This window comes from Macrobrachium nipponense, chromosome 46 (genome assembly GCF_015104395.2).
Source record: "Macrobrachium nipponense isolate FS-2020 chromosome 46, ASM1510439v2, whole genome shotgun sequence".
Lineage (NCBI taxonomy): Eukaryota > Metazoa > Arthropoda > Malacostraca > Decapoda > Palaemonidae > Macrobrachium > Macrobrachium nipponense.
In genome coordinates, this window is record NC_061106.1 from 37,149,428 (window position 1) to 37,169,804 (window position 20,377).

Here is a 20,377-nt window from a genome sequence, read left to right on the forward strand (position 1 = left end):
GGGGCCCAGCTGCTGATCCAACTAAATTAGTCAGAACTTTTCCTTCTTTCTGAAATTTTTTCATTCTTTCTACATCCTTCTCCTTCATGTAATATTTTTTTTTTCTTTTTACTAGCATTTCGAATTAATTATGTGGAATTTTCCACCTTTGCTTAAATTTACTGGACCTGGTAAACAGAAAAGATATCATAGCTGGGACTGGGTTTTATTATCTGAAGCTAAATAGTGGCTACCGTGGCAGGACCATCAACTGCCCGATAATGTTCGGACCTGAGTGATATCAGGCGGAACTATTTTGCAGGGCTGGACCATGGATTCCAGGGGGGTCTAGTTTTGTGGATAGGACTCTCGGCATTCTGTCCGGTTTGCCCATAATGTGATTAGGGTGGGGATGATTGTATTCTGGTAATACTCTCAGTCCTATCAAGCGGGTTTGGCTTACACTTGGGCCACTCTAATCATGTTGTGCCATCCCCCTGTGGGGTAGGGTAGGGACGCGGACATTTGGGAGTCGATTCTCACTTGTGCCATTGGTGGAATAATAAAATCCATAAAAGGCTGATGATATCTTTTTAAGGTTTTCAGTTTTTTTTTTTTTTTTTTTTTTTTTACTTAGATCATTATGAAATCAGAAAATAAGATACAGTACCCATGGACCCTTTGATGGCGGTAAATCGGCACAGTTAACGACTACTGGAACCTCCCCTGACAACCTTCCTCTGGAAAAATCCAAAAAACCTTCCAGTGTAATTACACTGAAACCCTATGCTCCTGTACAGAGTGAAGGGAAATTAAGCAGAGACATGTTTGAAATTGGACCTGGAATATTTGAAAAGTCTTATGAAAAGTATTTAACTTTAAATTTGGAAGAAGATGGTTATGATATTTTTGCTAATAGACCCTATTCAGCTCAAAGGCGAATTATGGAACAGGTCTAAATTGATTTTAATACCTGAAGACATGAGCAGTACAATGCTCCTTTTACTATTAGAGAATTTGAATCAGCCTTGAATAAATGTAATGAATCATCTCCTGGACTGGATGATATAACATATTCAATGATTAAGCATACTCCTGAAAATGCCAGACTTTTCATATTAAGCCTAATTGACAGAATTTACCGAGAACATATCTTCCCCAAGCTTTGGGAGAAGTTAAAATTACTGCTATTTGTGAAACCTGGAAAAGATCCGTTCAAGACTGAAAATTATCGTCCTATTGCATTGACATCGTGTTTGTGTAAGATCATGGAAAAAATGGCTCAGTTTGGTTTTCGGAGTATGCACTCCACAACTGATGTATTGGTACGAATGGAATCTTCGATATGTGAAGCTTTTGCCAACAAACAGCATCACATCACCGTTTTCTTTGATCTAGAGAAGGCTTATGATACAACATGGAGATATGGCATTTTGAGGGTCCTTTATGAATGTAATCTGAGAGGCAATTTGCCCCTCTTTATTAAGGTTTTTTTAAAAATAGGATATTTTCAGGTTCAGGTCGGAGCAACATTGTCAGATGTGTTCATCAAGAAGAAGGAGTACCACAAGGAAGTGTTTTAAGTGTAAACCTTGTTCGCCTTGGTAATCAATGGGGTTTCTAAAATAATTCCCCCAGATATAACATAATACCCTATTTGTTGATGACCTGTCAATTTCCTTTGCAGCATCAAGGATAGCAGTGGCTGAACGCCTTCTTCAGCTCTGCATTGATAATATAGTAAAATGGGCTGAGGTTAATGGTTTTAGATTTTCTGCCAGTAAAACGATAACTATGCACCTTTTGTCGTATAAGGGGAATCCACCCTGATCCAGATCTATTCATTCATAGGCAGAGAATTCCATGTGTTGGTGAAACAAGGTTTCTTGGTTTGACTTTTGATACCAAGCTGACTTGGATTCCACATCTGAAATATAATTAAGACAAAATGCTTGAAAGCAATGAATTTGCTGAAAGTCGTGTACTCACTTCGTCGTGGGGGCAGACGGAACTCAGATGTTGAGATTATATAAAGCCTTGGTCTTTTTAAAATTAAGTTATGGGTGTGAGGTGTACACTTCTGATAAGCCAAATAGCCGTAAAATGCTCAACTCAATTTATCATGATCATGGAGGAATACGATTATGTACAGGAGCATTTAAATCATCTCCCACTGAGAGCATGCTTGTAGATGCTGATGAGGTGCCACTGGATCTTCATTACAAGCGTCTGCTGGTTCGGAGCTGGTATAGATTCCAGAGGCTACCTATGTCTTTAACCAGCATTTGTATGAGAAATGAACGGCATTGGCAGTTTTATGAAAATCACCCCAAGCAACCTCATCCATTTGCTTTTAGAGTAAATTTATTGTCCGTGAATTAAATATGCCAAGAATCGAGATTTTACCAGCAAAATACTCAGTTAGTCCCCCCTGGAACTTTCAAGAGGTTAAAATAAAATTTTATAGATATTTTAATTTTACCAAGGACAGAATGTCCAGTGAGGCCATGCGGTCAATATTTTTTAGAACGCTCTTTGCAACATGATATCTCCACTGCAGTTTTCGCGGATGGCTCAAAGTCAGATGCTGGCGTCGGCTTGGTGTAGCCTTCCCTGATGTAGAGAGAAGCTGCAGGCTATCATCAGTTGCATCGATTTTTACAGCAGAATTATATGGAATTTTAAGGCTCTAAAGGAAGTTTTAATTCAGAATTAAAGTAATTTCATTATATATTGTGACTCAAGAAGTGTTTTTCAGTCGCTGGAATCTTTTAACCCTTTAAACCCTCTGATTTTAGATATATTGGAATGGCTGCTTTTACTAAAAAGAAGAGGGAAAGAAATAAAGTTCTGTTGGGTGCCTTCTCATGTTTGGGTGGCTGGGAATGAGAAAGCTGACCAACTTGCAAAGTCTGCGGTCAGCTCCCCAGAACCCACATGATGCCTAATACCATATCGGGATTTGTATCCTCTAGTAGGTCAGAGAATTAAAAATGTTGGCAGTCCCAGTGGGAGGATATTCTAAATAATCAAAAAAATGCGTAGTATCATGTCATCAGCGTCTCCTTGGTCATATCTGTATGTGCCAAGGAGACAAGAAACGATGTTGTGCAGATTGAGGATTGGACATACAAGACTCACCCATGGGTTCTTGATGTCTCGTGAAAATCCTCCGTTTTGCGAGAACTGTACTGTGCCCTTGACTGTGAGACATTTGCTGGTTGAATGTCCCAGACTTGGAATTTGAGACATAAGTTCCTCGTCTTGGGGTCGTGACAGAGTAGGTAATTTTATCCTAGCTACAATTCTTGGAAAGGATTGTAATATAGAGCAGTTATATATTTTTATGAGGGAGGCGTGCCTCCTTAACCAAATTTAAATTATACATAGATTGTCTATGTAAGAACTTATATATGGACAAAATTTTTATATATATTTATATATATTTTTATATGAAATTTATCAAAAATAAAATTTTTTATATTTAATTTATTTCGGTGTCAATTACCCAGATGTTGTGACGCCAGATATAATACACAATCAATCATTATCTCAATTTTCAAGATCCTTCTTCAATTACGCATGAATTAAACGTCAGTTTAGTGTCAAACATTATTTATAAGTAAGGTTTCACAGAAGGTTTTAAAAAAGGATGATCGATATTATACCCTGAACTGACGTTACTACACCAACATTAACGAATAATATAGAGCCTATTTCTACATTCAAGTATAAATGATTATAGGACTTTACAGAATCTTTATGGTGTAAAGTTAATGGAAATCTAGAAAGCAACAAACGCTATGATTTTGAAGCTCGGCCCCCTTTCTAGAGTTGCCAGGTGTGGCATTATTGAGCATTATATTTCCGAAGATTTAAAAAAAACTGTATCCTGACTTTCCTTGCCGAGTGTACGTTAGCTTTCATACTTGAACGTTCCTGTGGAATTCCTGTATTGCCATTAATTTTCCCAGCTAAAAAGTCTCAAAACATTTGAAGTTCCACCTAGTTTATTATAAGGTGTCGCTGTTCTGTCGGCTTTCATCTTAGCTTTCGCTCAATCTCACACTCAATCTTTGATATGTTTGTCAAATTTTGTTAGTGTGGAGGAAACTATACTCTGTTTTTTTCCATCTGTCCATCCGCCTGTGGTGTTTTTGTATGGTAACACTGCGTCCCTGGCTTTAGACAGTTACATTCAGCTTACATTCAACGATTATAATAATATCCTGTTTCGAATATTAACGGTGTAATTTGTATACAGTAAATTATTAAAACACTTTTCAGGCGCAAATGTACACCCAGATATCCTTTATTTACCTAAAACTTACACATAGATTAACTATCTAAAGCCCGGGACGCAGTGTTACCATACAAAAACACCACACGCGGATGAACAGATGAAAAAAAACAGAGTATAGTTTTGCTATAGTGCTTCCCAGACCAACTCTCGTGTCTCGTGTCCCATACTTCTCGTCCCTTCACAATGATGTCCCAGATTTACTCAACTGAGGCCGTCTTCTATCAACAATTTGGGCTTGGAAATAAATAACATTATATTTTGGAAGGATCCCATCAAGAACTTGGGTAAGACTCAAATCTGTATCTGAAATGCCGGATGTGCCTCTCTCGGTCTCCACGTCATTAAAGGAACACCAGTAGGGCGAAGGGTTTCTTTCTTCAATTCACGGTAGATGTTTTCTTTTATATTTCAAGGTCATTGAAAACTGAAGTATTTAAACAATGGCTTACCTCATTACATGGACTCCTTTTGAATAGAGATTTGGTGTCTGCATTGATCCAATAAACTTTGCCCCTTCGTTGCCTGAAAAATGTTTTGTGGTTGTAATTTGAATATTAATTATCTAACAATAAAATTGCTTTTTTTCACTTTTTGATGGGCCTATGGGGTTGATAACCAAGTGGCCTAATTTAGCCTAGCCCCTGAGATATGTTCAAAATAAGAACAATTACTTTAGTCCTAAGGAAAGCTAAATATCCGGTCCTGGGCGTCAAAAATGCGAAGAAGGTTTGCTTAACTGCAAATACATACCAGTAACTGTGAACCTCTTGGCCCCAACGTACGTTCCCTTTCCATCTGTACGGAAGATCTCCTTGCCTGAATGGTGGTCTCGTACGACGAACTTCTTTGTTCCAGCATGTATGTTGTCAACATCTGTCAATGTAAGAAGATAAATATTTCGTGGTTTTTACTTTATATGATTCTCTCTCTCTCTCTCTCTCTCTCTCTCTCTCTCTCTCTCTCTCTCTCTCTCTCTCTCTCTCTCACACACACACAAAATATGGAATCCTTAATTTTCCAGTATTCTCTTAGAGGCCATTTACGTTGGAATCACTGGAGAATCTCTCTCTCTCTCTCTCTCTCTCTCTCTCTCTCTCTCTCTCTTCTCTCTCTCTCTCTCTCTCACACACACACACACACACACCACACACACACACACACACACACAGAAATTATTGAATTTTTAATTTCTCCAAGTATTCAATTGGAGGCCATTCACTGGAAACACGAGGCAGCAATTTAAAAGCCAAAGAATCTCTCTCTCTCTCTCTCTCTCTCTCTCTCTCTCTCTCTCTCTCTCTCTCTCTCTCTCTCTCTCTCTCTCTCGCACACAAACACACACACACACACAACTTTTAGCATTAAAACAGTGAGCTTAATGATGATTACATTTCCTTTGTTATTGATGTATGCTGCTGACTTGCACAGCTATCAACTTAATTTGGAATCATTTGTTACGCGGTTGTCCCTACGACCTTGGACCCAGAAACGTTTAATCCGTAATATCGTGATCAAAAGTTTTTTTTAATCTTTTCGGTTTAATCGTGCGAATATGAACTTTTTCAGTTTTAATGTTAAAATTGAGAAAATTAAATGATTTTTGCAGTTGTGTGCTTGCGAATAAGGGCAGAAAAAATCATATCTTACGAAGAAATAAGAGTTTTTTGTTAATAGTTATTGAAATATGATACATGTACCTCTGTCTCGAGAGCTTTATCCGGGATCCGGAAAGAAGTAGGTTGTCAGCTGATACATTTTTATTTGAATTTAATATTTTGAGTCGTCGTTAGCCAGTTTGTTCTGACACTTGTCTACAGTACTGGAAGACAGTTAGGTTGTCCAGTGGTACCTGTGTACTGAGCAACTATCCAAGGGGTGGACTGGTTGGTAGGTGTCTGGAAATATCATTACTGCATATGGAGAACACCGAGATGCAGTTTAAAGGTTAGCTGGCTGATACGTTGATACAGTTGCTCCAAGAGCTCCTTCTTACAAGGGTTATTCAAGAACTTGTGTGCTGTACCCAGAAAATATTACAAAGGAAAGACAACTTTTGCGTTATTTTGCAGCAGTCCCAAAACTTCATGCACTTGGGGTCCAGTGCATGATCCAGAATGATAAAACCATAACCCTCTAAGTGTAGGTTAGAAAGTAAATTATACTTACAGTAACACCATTGTAATAACATTAATGTAGATGTCGGTAGACAGGTAGGTTTTAAGTGCTCCAAGGGTAGCTGAAACACTTTATATTAGATTGCCAAGTAAAAGAGTCTTTAAAATCAAAACCTCTTACTAAGGTGTAGGTATGCAGGTAGGTTGTCTAGTGATTGATCGCTGGTAGTGAAATTTCCATCTTCGGTTTCTGCAAGATTGTCTTGTTCCTCTGACGTGTGAATAGTCAGGTTAAAATACCCATTGATGGGAATATCTTCTCCTTTTCTGCTCATGATGCTCGCCACCGTCATCTGTGAAATGACAACAAAAATGAATCTGTAGTGTTTCCAATAAGAAAATGAATTGTGAACCATTTAATGGTTAAACCTAAAACATTTTTTTTCCACGAGAAGAGGAAACTACTAACTTCCTCCGACAAGCAAGATTTCATCTCTATGAATGTCTTCCGAAGAAGGAATGACAATTTTCGACCGTGAATGTTTATTAAATAAATATTATACATTTTTTTCGGTAAAATAATAGCTCCCTACTTAAATAGCTCCTTAACTTTTATCTTAAGTTATTACGTAATTTAGTGTTAAAAGCAGTGATTGTTCAGCAAGGAGAAACGGTAACGGTTACATAATTGTAACTGTAACGTGACTTTGTCACTGAGAGTCGCTCACACAACGGAAAATAGTGAAACTAGTATGTGCTCCTAAAATGATGGATTACACACACACACACACACACACACACACATCAGTATTCGGTAGAATTTTGTGCTTATTATAACAACGTTTAGTGGACCTCTTGCCTCCTATTTTTCGGACCTGCCTCCTAATATTGCTGTCGATCTTCGGTCATGAAAATCGTGTTGAATTTATATGGAGATGTAGTTCACTCAGGATATAAATTTGCGGTTTTATTTGACTGTGTCTGCTTAATATGTATGTAAAATCGCGAGAGAGAGAGAGAGAGAGAGAGAGAGAGAGAGAGAGAGAGAGAGAGAGAGAGAGAGAGAGAGAGAGAGAGAGACTTGACATGAAGATTCTCAATGATAGGAAATAAATAAGTCACATGGCCCCACAACTTTCACTCTGCTTCAATTTATGGCTTTGGTGTTTGCAAATGGTCCGACCTGAAATATTTTTATGGCATTTCCTATGCTCTTTTAGCAGCTGTTACGGGAAAATTGGAAGTCGTACGGTATGCAGGAGTGGGTATATTACTGGATATTCGTTTTTACTACTGGAGTTAGTGAAGTCAAGTATAAATATTTTTTTCCTTCTTGCACAAGTATTTGAATGTTCAAAAGAATGAAATGCTGCAATCCAGCAGTCTCCTTTGACATCCGCGAATTTGACTTTTATTCGTATTCGCTTTTATTTTAATCAGTTTGACTATACTTTGTTTTTTTCCATCTGTCCTCCCGCCTGTCGCGTTTGCGTATGGTAACACTGCGTCCCGGGCTCTAGATACATAGTTACATTCAGCTTACATTCAACAATTATAATAATGTCCTATTTTGAACATTAACGGTGTAATTCGTTAAAACACTTTTCAATTGAAAATGTACACTCAGATATCCTTTTATTTACCTAAAACTTACTCATAGCGTAACTATTTAAAGCCTGGGACGCAGTGTTACCATACGAAAACACCACAGGCGGATGGACAGATGGAAAAAAGAGTATAGTTTCGACTGTCTGGCTCTTACGAGCGTTATATTGTACTATATATATATATATATTATATATATATATATATATATATATATAGATAGATAGATATACAATACTATTATATGTATATATAGAAATATATATGTATACAATGATATTTAAATATTGTCAGATTATATATATATATATATATATATATATATATATATATATATATATAATATATCATTGTATACATATATATTTCTATACATACATATAAGTTCAGTATTGTATATATATTATATATATATATATATATATATATATATGATATTTATATATTAATATATATCTATCAATGTCATGTATAATATATATGCTATATATACATATAGTCATTATTGTAATATACATATATATCTATATATATATATATATATTATATATATATCTAATATAATATTATATATATATATACATATATATATATATTATGTATATATACTATTAATATATATATATATATGATATATTATATATTATATATATATATATATATATTTAGTATTTATATATATTTATATAATTATATTAATGTATTTAATAAAATTATATAAATAATTAAATATATAACATATATATCTATAAATAGTAATATGAATATTATATTTCTTATCACTTTGTGTTAAATATCATATATAATATATATCTATATAACCATGCTTATATTTCAGTATGTAATATACATAATATAATATGCAATATAGTATATATATATATGGTATAAGTATATATATATATATATATATATATATATATATTAATAATATATATATAATTATATATTTCGCCACCGGAGACTATTCGCCACCAGATACTATTCACCACCAGAAATATAAAGTGTGTATTGGGTTTTTTCCCTTTACAACTTTCCATTTTTTTAGCCAATTTTATCTTTACTACTACAAATTAAAAAAAATAAAAAGATGTAAAAAATAAACGAACATTTTATTGGTTTATGAAACAAGTTAAGAAATCCCTCAAGATATTCTAACATTGAGAATGTTATTGGTGTACACCAAAAATCATTTTAAAAAATTATCTAAAATAAACAGAAATAAAGAAATAGAGTCTTTAGTTCATTTGATAATTATGGCTATTCCTTTGCGATATTCCAAAGCATCTCTTTCACCGTTGTATTCAAGAACAATTTTTTTTGTTATCCTTTCGTCCGCGTTTCGATATATGTTTTTTTTTTAGCTTTAATGGTGGTGGGCAACCCGCTATCAGCTGTTCCATATATAAATCTATTCCTTTTTGTAATTTCATTAAAGTTCCTATGAATTTCCATGTGGTTGGGTGGTTAGCTTCGAGTTCAAAAGTAATTCTCCGATGAGCTGATTCTGCGTGGTTATTTCTCCGATCTTCACCATTTAAATTTGCTTCCACTTTGGCAACTTGTACACTGGCTGCAGAAGCAGAATGGGGTGTGTTCATTCATCTTCTTTATCACAGCGCTACTCTTGGTGTGGATCCGTCCATTACATCGCCCCGTTTGTTCGCAGTGCCAAATTTTGAGGCTTGGATCACTATTGGATGAATTATCAAAAACGTATATAAAGCCATCGTGTTAAAACTTCTCTTTTCCCCGTTTGCAAAGAATGTCATTTTGGAAGAATTGAGGGAGACTGAAAAAAAAATTAGTAAAGGAAATAATTTGGTTTTCTTTGTTTTTAAACACTATAAAAAAAATTAAATCTAAACAATGAAAAAAAACGACCTGTTTGCGGCGGCGAATAGTCCTCTGTGACAAATAGGCGGCAGCAAAACGGCCTTGGAGGCAAACTGGCGGTGGCTAATTGTCGGCGGCGAATCGGCCGCGTCGAATGGTCCCATCCCCATATATATATATAGTACAATATAACGCTCGTAAGGGCGAGACAGTCGAAACGAGTCAAACTGATTGAAATAAAAGCGAATACGCTGAATCTCTAGTATTTTAAGTAACAACAATAATCTAGAAGCAGCATTAGTATCTCGTTAAGCTTAGTCCCTACGTTATCTGGATGGTTATGTTGCATACAATCCCTAGGTAACATTGTTTTCCTCACCTTTTGAGAGATATCTGAAACTCCTTGCATTTCCAGTCCGCCTATCTTGACGTGCAAGAGTCCCATGCCATCCTGGAAGAAGAGGTTACATCAGTCACATATTTGGAAATCTGTTTAGACTTTAATGATCACTAATATCCCTTAATTCTCCTAGTGAGGTGTGACTTAAGAAAGTGTTTCATAAGCTCTAAAGACTGAAAGATCGCAAATGAAAGATGGGCGTTAAAAGTGATATGGTTTAAAGATGTTTGGGCTAACTTGCTGTTGGTAGCTTGCTTTGCTTTCCAGTTTGAAAACGGTTACCTCAAGACCTAAATTTCATAGAAAGGTTACAGTATAGCTTGTGTTATTCATTGCGTAACCTATTGATTGTAACAACTACATTGAAAAATTAACATTTATTGCATGGTTTTGCGTTATTTTATGTGCTTGTGTTTAGATAAATCCATTTCACGTTTGTTATGTCTATGTATGCCTACTCGCATATATTTTTCTAAATTTTTGTATATGTTGGAACAATTGTCGTTACTCACATTTTTTCCCTACAAATCTTCTTACTCAAAAGAGAACAAAATCGTTGCCGCTCCATAGTGATTTTGTGGTTATATACCTTTTTTATGATGAAATCTAATACCTCGGCATAGAATCATATTCTTTAAGTTAGGAGCAAGCCATACATTTTAAATCAGAAAGCATTTTCTTGGCATCACTTGTAAAGTCTCTCGATTCGTGCCAAGAGTGTTTTTCGTCCCTGTCTGGACATTATCCTTGTGTAAAACTCACAGTCCGATGCTGAGCGGTGGAATGGAATCCTCCGCATCGGCCGAACCCCATTTCGTTGAGCTCAGCCGATCATCTGTTATGACAAGAGGATAGAGCTGTTTGAGAACAAACTCGATGATTTGCTCCGATACGTGGCTGTAAATCTGATGGTATTTGTACTCTCTAAATTTGCGAAGTGTGTTCACTTGTTATTGACTCTCTCTCTCTCTCTCTCTCTCTCTCTCTCTCTCTCTCTCTCTCTCTCTCTCTCTCTCATCTCATCAGATGCATGAGCATGACATTTGAGTTGGTATCGGCAGAAGGCAACGGGAAAAAAAAAAAGACTGAATTTATTTATATTAATCAAAACGACTTTCATCCAAGTCAGGTTTAAGAGTGAAAATGAAAAAAGTTCGAGGACTTTACCGTAAACTGTACTAATTAATTGTATTTGTACTTACCACATTAAAGTACACAGTCTTCAGAATCCACAGGGTGATTGAGAGGTTAACAACGGACAGGGCGAGGAGTGCCAGCAGTAGGATGTAAAGGCACCTTCTCCGCCAACCGGAAGTAGCAACACGGACATTGTGACCGCCTACGACGATGGTGGCCGATCCTGAATCGCCTCCCCAGTCCACCTGAGGTCGGTACCCTTGCACGACACCTGATGATGGAGTAAGATCACGTGTGGATTTCCTTTTAATAGCATAACATCATCAAATAGTATCACCCAATGCTTTGTATAACAAGAGGGAAAATATTTGCCAAAGAAGGTTAGTGCCAGCACACACGCCTGCTTGACGCCACAATTCACAGCGGAAGGAATATTTTTCCGAGTCACTTAACATCAATTGAACGCGTATTCATTAACGAGAACGTTCTAATATTATAACGACTGCTCACTGATAAACTCCTGACGCTGAGAACTGCCGTGGAAAATTTCGCTAAGGCTATATTTTCCCCTCGGATCAAGATTAAATAACCAATGACAGCCTTTCTTGAACCTTCTCAAAGATTTTTAAACTTTTGAAACAGAAGTTTCTCCTTGGGATGCGGAGAAGGGAAATTGGGCTGCCAGTGCTCTGATCGAGAAAAAAACTTTTGGTGAATAAAAAGAAGACGAAGATAAATAGCAGATGAGATCTGTCAGACGTCAACGCCATCAACTTCATGCCCCCACCCCTTTGCCATTCGTGTATATCATCCATACAGGTCAAAAGTCTGTCTATTCCATCCTGATTTTTTTTTTAACCAACCAAATCAGTTTCCCTTTATACCCACTCCTTTCAAATGAAGAATATTGGTTTTGATTCTTGTATCTAGAAGTTTCGAATTCGTTTGTCAGTACAACCAGTCGTAATAATCAGCCATTGGAATGAAGTGTTTTTTGTTGTTTTGTTTTCTTTAAAAATTATTTGTCCTTATATTGTTCTCTTAAGTTGTCAGTATTTGCTGTCCGGGATTGCAGAGTGTGAAGTTAATTTTTATTAATATAATAATGAGTCGAAAATGTTTGAGGTAATCGACTGGTCTGAAGCCTGCGTTGCGAACTGAACATGACAAAGTTAACTCATGTCTGCCAGGTAGTACTTATGAGTGAACAGTGTCCACGCCTTATAAATCGAGCACCTCTCGCTTGGTCCAGGTCGTGTGCCTGGTAGTAAATTACTCTTGCACTTTTCATCATTTTAATTATCCAGTCATCAGACGATGAATGCGACCCAATCATTAAACGAAGAAGGGTAGTTTCTCTCCACCTTGGAATAATGCTGTAATGGAATAGAACACCGGGTATAATATTGCCAGATCTTTTATCCTTGATTTAGTTGCAGGGAGACAAAAATGTTACTTTTATCCCTTGGATAATCCACTATTTGGGTTAGCACAGTTTTATACGTCGTTATTTTGTTTTTCATTTATAGAATCTTTGTAATATTTTTATATGCACTTTGCATGAGAAGCCTTCGAGTTGCGGTTTCATTTTCGTCGTACTCATATACTCAGTGTATATATTTAATCGTTTTAATACGTGTGAAAGAAACTTTCTATGAATTTTCATACTCACATACGTAGATGTATATATAAGTGTACTTCAGTAATGATTTACGCTTTGTCAGAAATACATCTTATGGTTTGCGTATGTTATATTGGTTATATGAACTATATGTATCACCTCATGGTGATAATGGCCGGATTTCAAATTTAAAATAATAGTGTAGCCTAGGCTATACAGCCTACATAAAGGCAGTACTAATTAGGAATTATATATATATACTAATATTATAATTATTAGGATATATATATATATATATATATATATATATATGTGTGTGTGTGTGTATGTATGTATGAATGTGTGTGTTTGTATTTGTAGCGTGGACAAGCAAAAGCACACGGCAGACGTAGAGGGAGTATGGAGTACAAGGTGGTGAGAAGTTGCTCTTGCAGTCGATGGAAGCACAATCGATTTTTAGGAGACCAAGGGCTATTAACCTTTCGACCCCTTCTCTCCCGCTGAGTTCAGTCTTTCGCATCCGGCACACATTCACTTTTTGTACGTCCAGTCTTTCATACAGAAGTTTATTTCCTTTTCCTGCTCATGAAATTGCGAAAATAATTATATAATGTATCGACAGCTTTCTTTGCTTCTTTTAGATAATTCGTCAAAAATTAGTTTTATTTGTGGAAAACACTTTTTTTAACGTTTAACGTTGTAGTTTTGCCACCTGAAAAGTTTAATAGATAGTTTTTCAGTTCATAAGATAATTATTTCTCCAGAATTAGTAAGGTTGTCACGGTTTTTTTGTTTTAAGTGGCTAGTGAAGGTTTAAGAATACCATTATACCCTTTCACCTGGAAATAAGACAATATCTCGTCCTAACAGAATCTTCTGCAGTCGCAATTGCTATTTTTATTTTTATTTATTTATTTGTTTACTCTTAAGAGTAATGCTGACACGTAGTTTTTTTCGAACCAGAAGTGATAATGATATAACTAAGAATATGACAGAATGTAATATGGCAAAAATATATCAAAATGAAGGAACATTTTTCGTGTAAAATGGGATTTCTTGTTGGTGCTCTAAGTTTATGTAATCAGGGGGAAGTCTATTATGAGTCCACTTTTTTATCGTATTGTCATCCTTTGTTCAAGTCAATTGATTTTAAGACATCTGTACAGTCAAGGGAAAAAAGTTGAAGGTTCCATATAAATTAAGCTTTGAATTGTCTTGAATCACTTTTAAAATGTCAGAAACATTACATCTAGACCTATAATGTGGTTCACTACCATGTTAGTTTATGGTCAGAGGAAAGAACAGACGAGTCACACAATTGTTTGAGCAAAGAAGACAGGAGGGTTTGTGCAAAAGATTGGGAAGCTTTGATGTGTATATGGAAACCAAGGTTGAACTGTAAGAAGGGATTAGAAAAATCATTTCTATGGATGTGTGGATGTTGAATGTGGTTTAGGAAGTTTTTCTGTGCAATGATAGAATGTGTGTTTCTTAATGTAAATCGAGATGGAAGTTACGATGAAAATATGAAAGGAAAAGAATAGAAAAAAGAAAGTCAAACTTCATCCCTAAAGTGGACGGAGGATGAATTTCTTAATGGGGGCAGTAAGGGGGAAAGAGATGGTCAGTCTAAACAACAGTTTAACAACTTTGCATTTTCGTTAAATTTTCAGTATTTCAGATTAGCTTGTACGTGTGTTTAGCTGATCGGTATTATATTTCTATCTTCGGAAACGTTGCAGTAATTTCTGAAAACGATTGTCCGATGGAAAAATGTGATGATATTCAAAATTCCCTCGTCCGCCAAATTTCTTTAGATCTTTAGATCTTAGCTGAAACGTGTTTATGGCGGAAACTGAAACTGGAGTAGAAGCCAGGAAGGAAAAGCTAACAATGTTGTTGATATTTAGTGGAAACGAAAGGTTTAAAGTTGACAGAGGTATCAAAGACGGAGGGTCGTTAGAAATACGTCCCCGCTACCACCCCCTCCACAATATCCATCCTACATACCACGATTACCTCTCTCTCTCTCTCTCTCTCTCTCTCTCTCTCTCTCTCTCTCTGTATTAGTCTCTTCTCTCCCGCCTGCCTGTATCTGGAGAAGTGCCAAGTGTCGGCGGCTCCTCCTTCGTCCCTTTCTTTCCTTTTGCCGTCTTTCTCTTCCTTTTCCTTTGTCGTTCACATTGAACCGTTGCACAATTCTGTTTTCTATCGTAGGTCAACGAATGAAGCTGGTAAAATAGAGAGAGATTCATATTACTGATAGTATTTCTTGGCCTTCGTTCTAAAGGGTTTACGAATCGCACATAAAATTGCTTTCTTTCGGATAGTCACACAGATGGTACATAGAATGACTCGTTCTAATACTCACAGTTTGTTCTGTAGGTTACGTAAACTTTACGTAGAATGACTTTCGTTCTGTTAATTACACTAATGTTACCTAGATTGGCTTTTCTTCTCTTTATTACACGAATATTACGCAGAATTGTGTTATACATGATAGTTACACGAATATTACTTTGAATTACATACTTTCTGATGATCACAAATTGTTGCTTTGAATGAATGAATCGACCTCTTGCTTACGTCAGTGTTACTTAGAATATATTTTGCTCTTATAGTCACATTAATATTACATAGTGAATTCAGTCATATTGCTTTAAATCTTACGAATGATGTGAAGTTAGTATCCCATCGCGTAAGTGTATAACGTTCAAAAGGAAGCTTACACAAGATGGAACGTTGCCAGTAGCCATGTCTCCCGAGCTGAAAACGCTCTCATTCAATTGAAAGTGTATGACAAGAATGTACTTCTGAAATCAGAACCACTCATAGATACAGGTAATGCACATTACGCGAACCACCGCTCAGAGTTCATGAGAACTGTACAATTTATACACAGCAATGCCATTTCACCGAAATAGACATATTCCCGGTTAGAAGTGATGTTTTAAAATAGTCTATGTTAAGCCACTATGTAATCTACACTGCAAGGAATTGAGCATTATATTTTATACGTTTATTTTGGGGTGACTGGTTGGAATTAAAAGAAAAATTTAGTATCAACCACTTTAGAGGTTTCGCACTTCTGTCTCTAATCATGTCAAATTTCGTAATTTGGCATGATGCTTAGTTTTTCTGGAAGCTTATATTCTGAAAGGGTGCCTTTCGGTTTTTAGTTTTTTTAATAATAATGAATTTTAAAGTTACGGGGGATCATTCAAATTAGACACCAAAATTCAAATTTCCTGGTATTTGCCTAATATATACACATCCCCTCCCCAAGCACAAGATCAAGTGTTAATTTAGTTGTGTCCTCCCCCTCTCCTCCTTTTCCCCCTACCCTCCCCTACCCTCTTCCATCACCCTCTCCCCTCCTCCTTCCCTACCACTCCCCTCTCCCTCCTGTCTCCAAGCATATGACCAAGTGTTAATTTAGCTGTATCCTCCCATTCTCCTTCCCTCTTTCATCCCCCTCCCCTTCTTCCTCTCCTCCCTTTCCTTCTCCCCATCCCTCTTCCATTCCCATCCAGCTACCTCCCCAGTCCTTCCCTTCCTCCTTCCCTCCCACTCACCTTCCCTCATCCCTCCCCCATTCCCCTTTTCCCTTCCCTCCCCGTTTCCCCCTTTACTCGCTCCCCTTCCCCTTCGCTCCCTCCCTCGTAAACTGGGCTGGTGCTGCCTAGACTTTTGCTGATTATTATAAGTCGGGTTAATTTAGCTGTGGGTATGGGTATGGGAATATGGTATCAATATGGGTATGGTTATCGGTATGGTATGGTATGGTATGGGTATGGTTCATATATGGGTATATGGTTGGGTAGTACTGCTTTGGGTATAGGTATGGGTACGGTACAGATATGGGTATGGAATGGGTATGGGTACAGATATGGTATGGTGTTCGAACAGATATGGGTATGATACGGGGACGGGATGGGTATGGGTATAGGTATGAGTATGTTACAGATATGGGTATGGTTGCCGACGTAGACATATCAGTTGAGCTTGAGCCATCTTTGTAACCAACTATGTTAATGTTCATGCTTGTTTCCTTCGGTTCAGGTCGTGACTTCAACCTGACAGATGGCAGTTTTGTAGCAGATGAATCATATTTGGGTGTATATTTTAAGATACTTAACTTCAAACTACGGTACCGCGGGCGCATTTTGCTTTATCTTTATTCATGCTGTAATTAAACACAAAAGCACGTGCCGCCTTGTTTTGATATAGCTATAAGTTTTTGTATTTTACACCTTTTGATATAGCTATACGTTTTTGTATTTTACACCTTTTTTGTTTACACTTACTCTACTTTTCTGTTATATACCACACTTCTCCTGGCTTTGTTTTTGGCTTTTTTAATACTTGGTCATTCTAGTTTGGTAATGATGACAATCATTGAAACGCAGAAGAATTGAAGAGAGCTTGTCCAAGCTCTCGTTCATATATGCCTTCCCTCTTGGCGAGACTCGCTGTGGTTCTTTGGGCATTCTGTTTGCTTTCTTCAAAACCATTTCCTTCTCATCATTTACTTACCGACGATTCTCGTGCCAACACCCACATGATTTTGCCGTAAATCCACCGGTAACATAGTACACAGAATCAGTAATAGAATCACTTCACTTTAGCAAGTTATAGCTGGCGCAGGGCATAATACCATCACTCCGTATGCCTTGGCGCCATTTGCCAACTAACCGCCCGTCGGCCTCTTGCAGACTCTCTGAGAGTATGGGCGTCAGGAGCTCAGTCGGTGCCCAGTATGTTTAATGCCCAGTTTCACTCACTCACTCACCCACTCACTCTTTCTCTCTCTTCTCCCGACGCATGGACACCGTTATGAACACCAGACATTCGCTTCTGTGTTCAGTTTCTTATTTCTTGCATATTGAATTAAAAAATGAATGTTATGGATTTTTTGCGGTTATGACTGTATAAATAGGAAAATTACCAGGTCTGGGATCAGGGTTCGTATGCAAAGTGGATAATAGGAATTTGATGGTAGGGTCACGTGTCCGATAAAGTTAAGACTTGAGATTGATACGATTTGTCATATTCATACCTTAAGGATGCAGTACCATGAAGTTTAGCCCATGAGTTGAAAGTCATTGTTGTACTATTTTTGTTAGTTTTCGTATATTATGATTTTATTATTGTAAAATTAAGAGCATTAAGCAAATTGAGTATGGTTTTAAGTGAAAGTTTCTTGGGAATTTTGTACTAAGATTTAGTTTTCTTCTTAATCCAAGCTATAAACTATTCCAGTGTTTATTACTGAAATAAACTGGATGTGACACCAGTCGACAAAATGAATCGGCTAATGAACAACAGGCGGGTCAGGCGTATTATTATCTTACTGTAGTTTTATTTATGCTGTTCCTGTGGGCACGGTATGGATGAACATCCGTGATACAGCTCCCGCCTGCCCTGAATGGAGAGTAGAGTTTCATGGCAGTTTTCCAAGCGATTTTTCTTTTAACCCGCTCCTGTTGTCAGTATCGTCACGAGTTCGAGCTACACGTGGCCCAGAATTTGTATATCATAGATTGTATTGTCGTATCTCAATAACTCTTTGGATCACAGTAACAATTCGGCATACTTCGTGAAGCGCCACGATTTTAGGGTTCCCTTAATACTCTCAAATCCCCATCAGCCTCCAGGTCCAGTTGATTTTCTCTCTGTCTCGAGTTGTCACGAGTTCCGATTTTTTAAAACTCGTGGGATATCGTGAACATGCTCCTAACATTGCGGCAAGGTTTTCATTGACAGCTCCAAAACTGACTCACATACCATTGTAGAATAAAATGCCTAAGGTAAAGGGTTCTTAGCAACAATGGCCCTTCAAAATCAAATCGGCGACGGTCTGGGCCAAAGAGGTAACATTTTTTAAGGAAAAGAAGTTACTCTGAAGATTTTTTTTTTTTGGGGGGGGGGGGAAGGAAAAGAAATGATTCGAAAGGTAACAATCATGATTGTGGGTTTTAGGCACTTTCTTAGGATACATTTTGACCTTGGAGCGAATATGGAGGTAGTTTTGAAATACACGCGTAAGAATATTTCAAATACGAATTACTCATTGTTACAACAAAGCTTTTAGGAAGATTGTTTGACCCTGACGCAAAGCACTTGCTGGTCAAGCGCATCAGTTCTGACCCTTTGAGGCCATTTTCTTTTGAATTGCTTCCTTGCTTAAGTGGAGGATGAGTCATGTTTAATACCAGTGGTATTTTTAAACTGGTAGGGGGGAGGTGTTCTGTCTCGTGAAGTCGCTATTTTAAACTTTATTTTGTGATTTTATGGAACTGTAGAATTACTTCGGTTATGGGACTGAATAGTTGTACTAAGAATAAAAATTTGTTTATTGCATCATTATCCATAATATTTATGAATGAATGGTTTGTAACATGATATGCAACGTCTTTTCATTACGTTTGTTGTGGCGTCGATGACCATAAGCTTTGATGACTGTTAGGTAAGCCCACACTGTTCATGATGAGAGAGAGAGGAGAGAGAGAGAGAGAGAGAGAGAGAGAGAGAGAGAGAGAGAGAGAGAGAGAATGAATGTATCCTTTAATGGTTTCATTTTTAATGTGGTGTACATGTTCTAAAGCGTTTTTTATGGGAAAATTAATTAAGGACATTCTTAGTGCACACACACACGCACGCACCCACACACAGATATATATATATATATATATATATATATATATATATATATATATATATATATTGTTTTGTGCATGGATGGGTGTATATATGTTTGTTTGTGTTCAGATGAATCACTTTTCTTTTATTACATACGATAGTTTAGCACCCGAGTTTTGTTAGCATCAGATTTGAATCGCGTGGTAAAACAAACAACAAAACTTGAATTAAGGAAGAATAAGGAAATAATGAGTTTTAAGGAAGAATAAGGAAATAATGAGTGTTAAGGAAGAATAAGGAAATAATGAGTTTTAAGGAAGAATAAGGAAATAATGAGTTTTAAGGAAGAATAAGGAAATAATGAGTTAAGTGAAAGTATAAAGTTAATGAAATGACTATAACATATTATGACTAACTGTATTAAGAGCTCTCTGGCTCTTCTGGAAAGTTGAAAAGAACTAGGAGCATTTTAATTAGAATTTGGACCACTAACTAGAACTTGACACAGTCGTAAAATAAAATTACAAGTTATTTCAGATTGTAGTACAAGTAGAGCAATTTCAAACATGAATATGGATAATATCAGAAAATAGTCAAACGTACTACAACATCTAAGGTGTTTGATATGCTTCTCTTCAGTGTTTATATTTCATATGTTAGATGTTGACCCACGTAATGCGAAGAGCAAAATCCCAAACAGAATGTATTTAAATCAATAATTGCACAAATTTATTTATCCT

General features: G+C 36.7%; 1 protein-coding gene across 1 annotated transcript in view; it reads right to left on the reverse strand.

The window, feature by feature from the left end:
- The window catches only part of LOC135214917 (zeta-sarcoglycan-like), a 31,147-nt gene extending 13,427 nt beyond the window's left edge, over nucleotides 1–17,720 (reverse strand). The window contains exons 1-6 of the mRNA XM_064249389.1: nucleotides 17,532–17,720; nucleotides 11,440–11,645; nucleotides 10,217–10,288; nucleotides 6,578–6,749; nucleotides 5,033–5,155; nucleotides 4,732–4,804 (exon numbers count right to left, since the gene is read on the reverse strand). Coding sequence (XP_064105459.1) covers nucleotides 4,732–4,804; nucleotides 5,033–5,155; nucleotides 6,578–6,749; nucleotides 10,217–10,288; nucleotides 11,440–11,645; nucleotides 17,532–17,586 — 701 coding nt within the window. The 5' untranslated portion in view covers nucleotides 17,587–17,720. The remainder of the gene's footprint in view (nucleotides 1–4,731; nucleotides 4,805–5,032; nucleotides 5,156–6,577; nucleotides 6,750–10,216; nucleotides 10,289–11,439; nucleotides 11,646–17,531) is intronic.
- Between the last annotated feature and the right edge of the window lie 2,657 nt (nucleotides 17,721–20,377).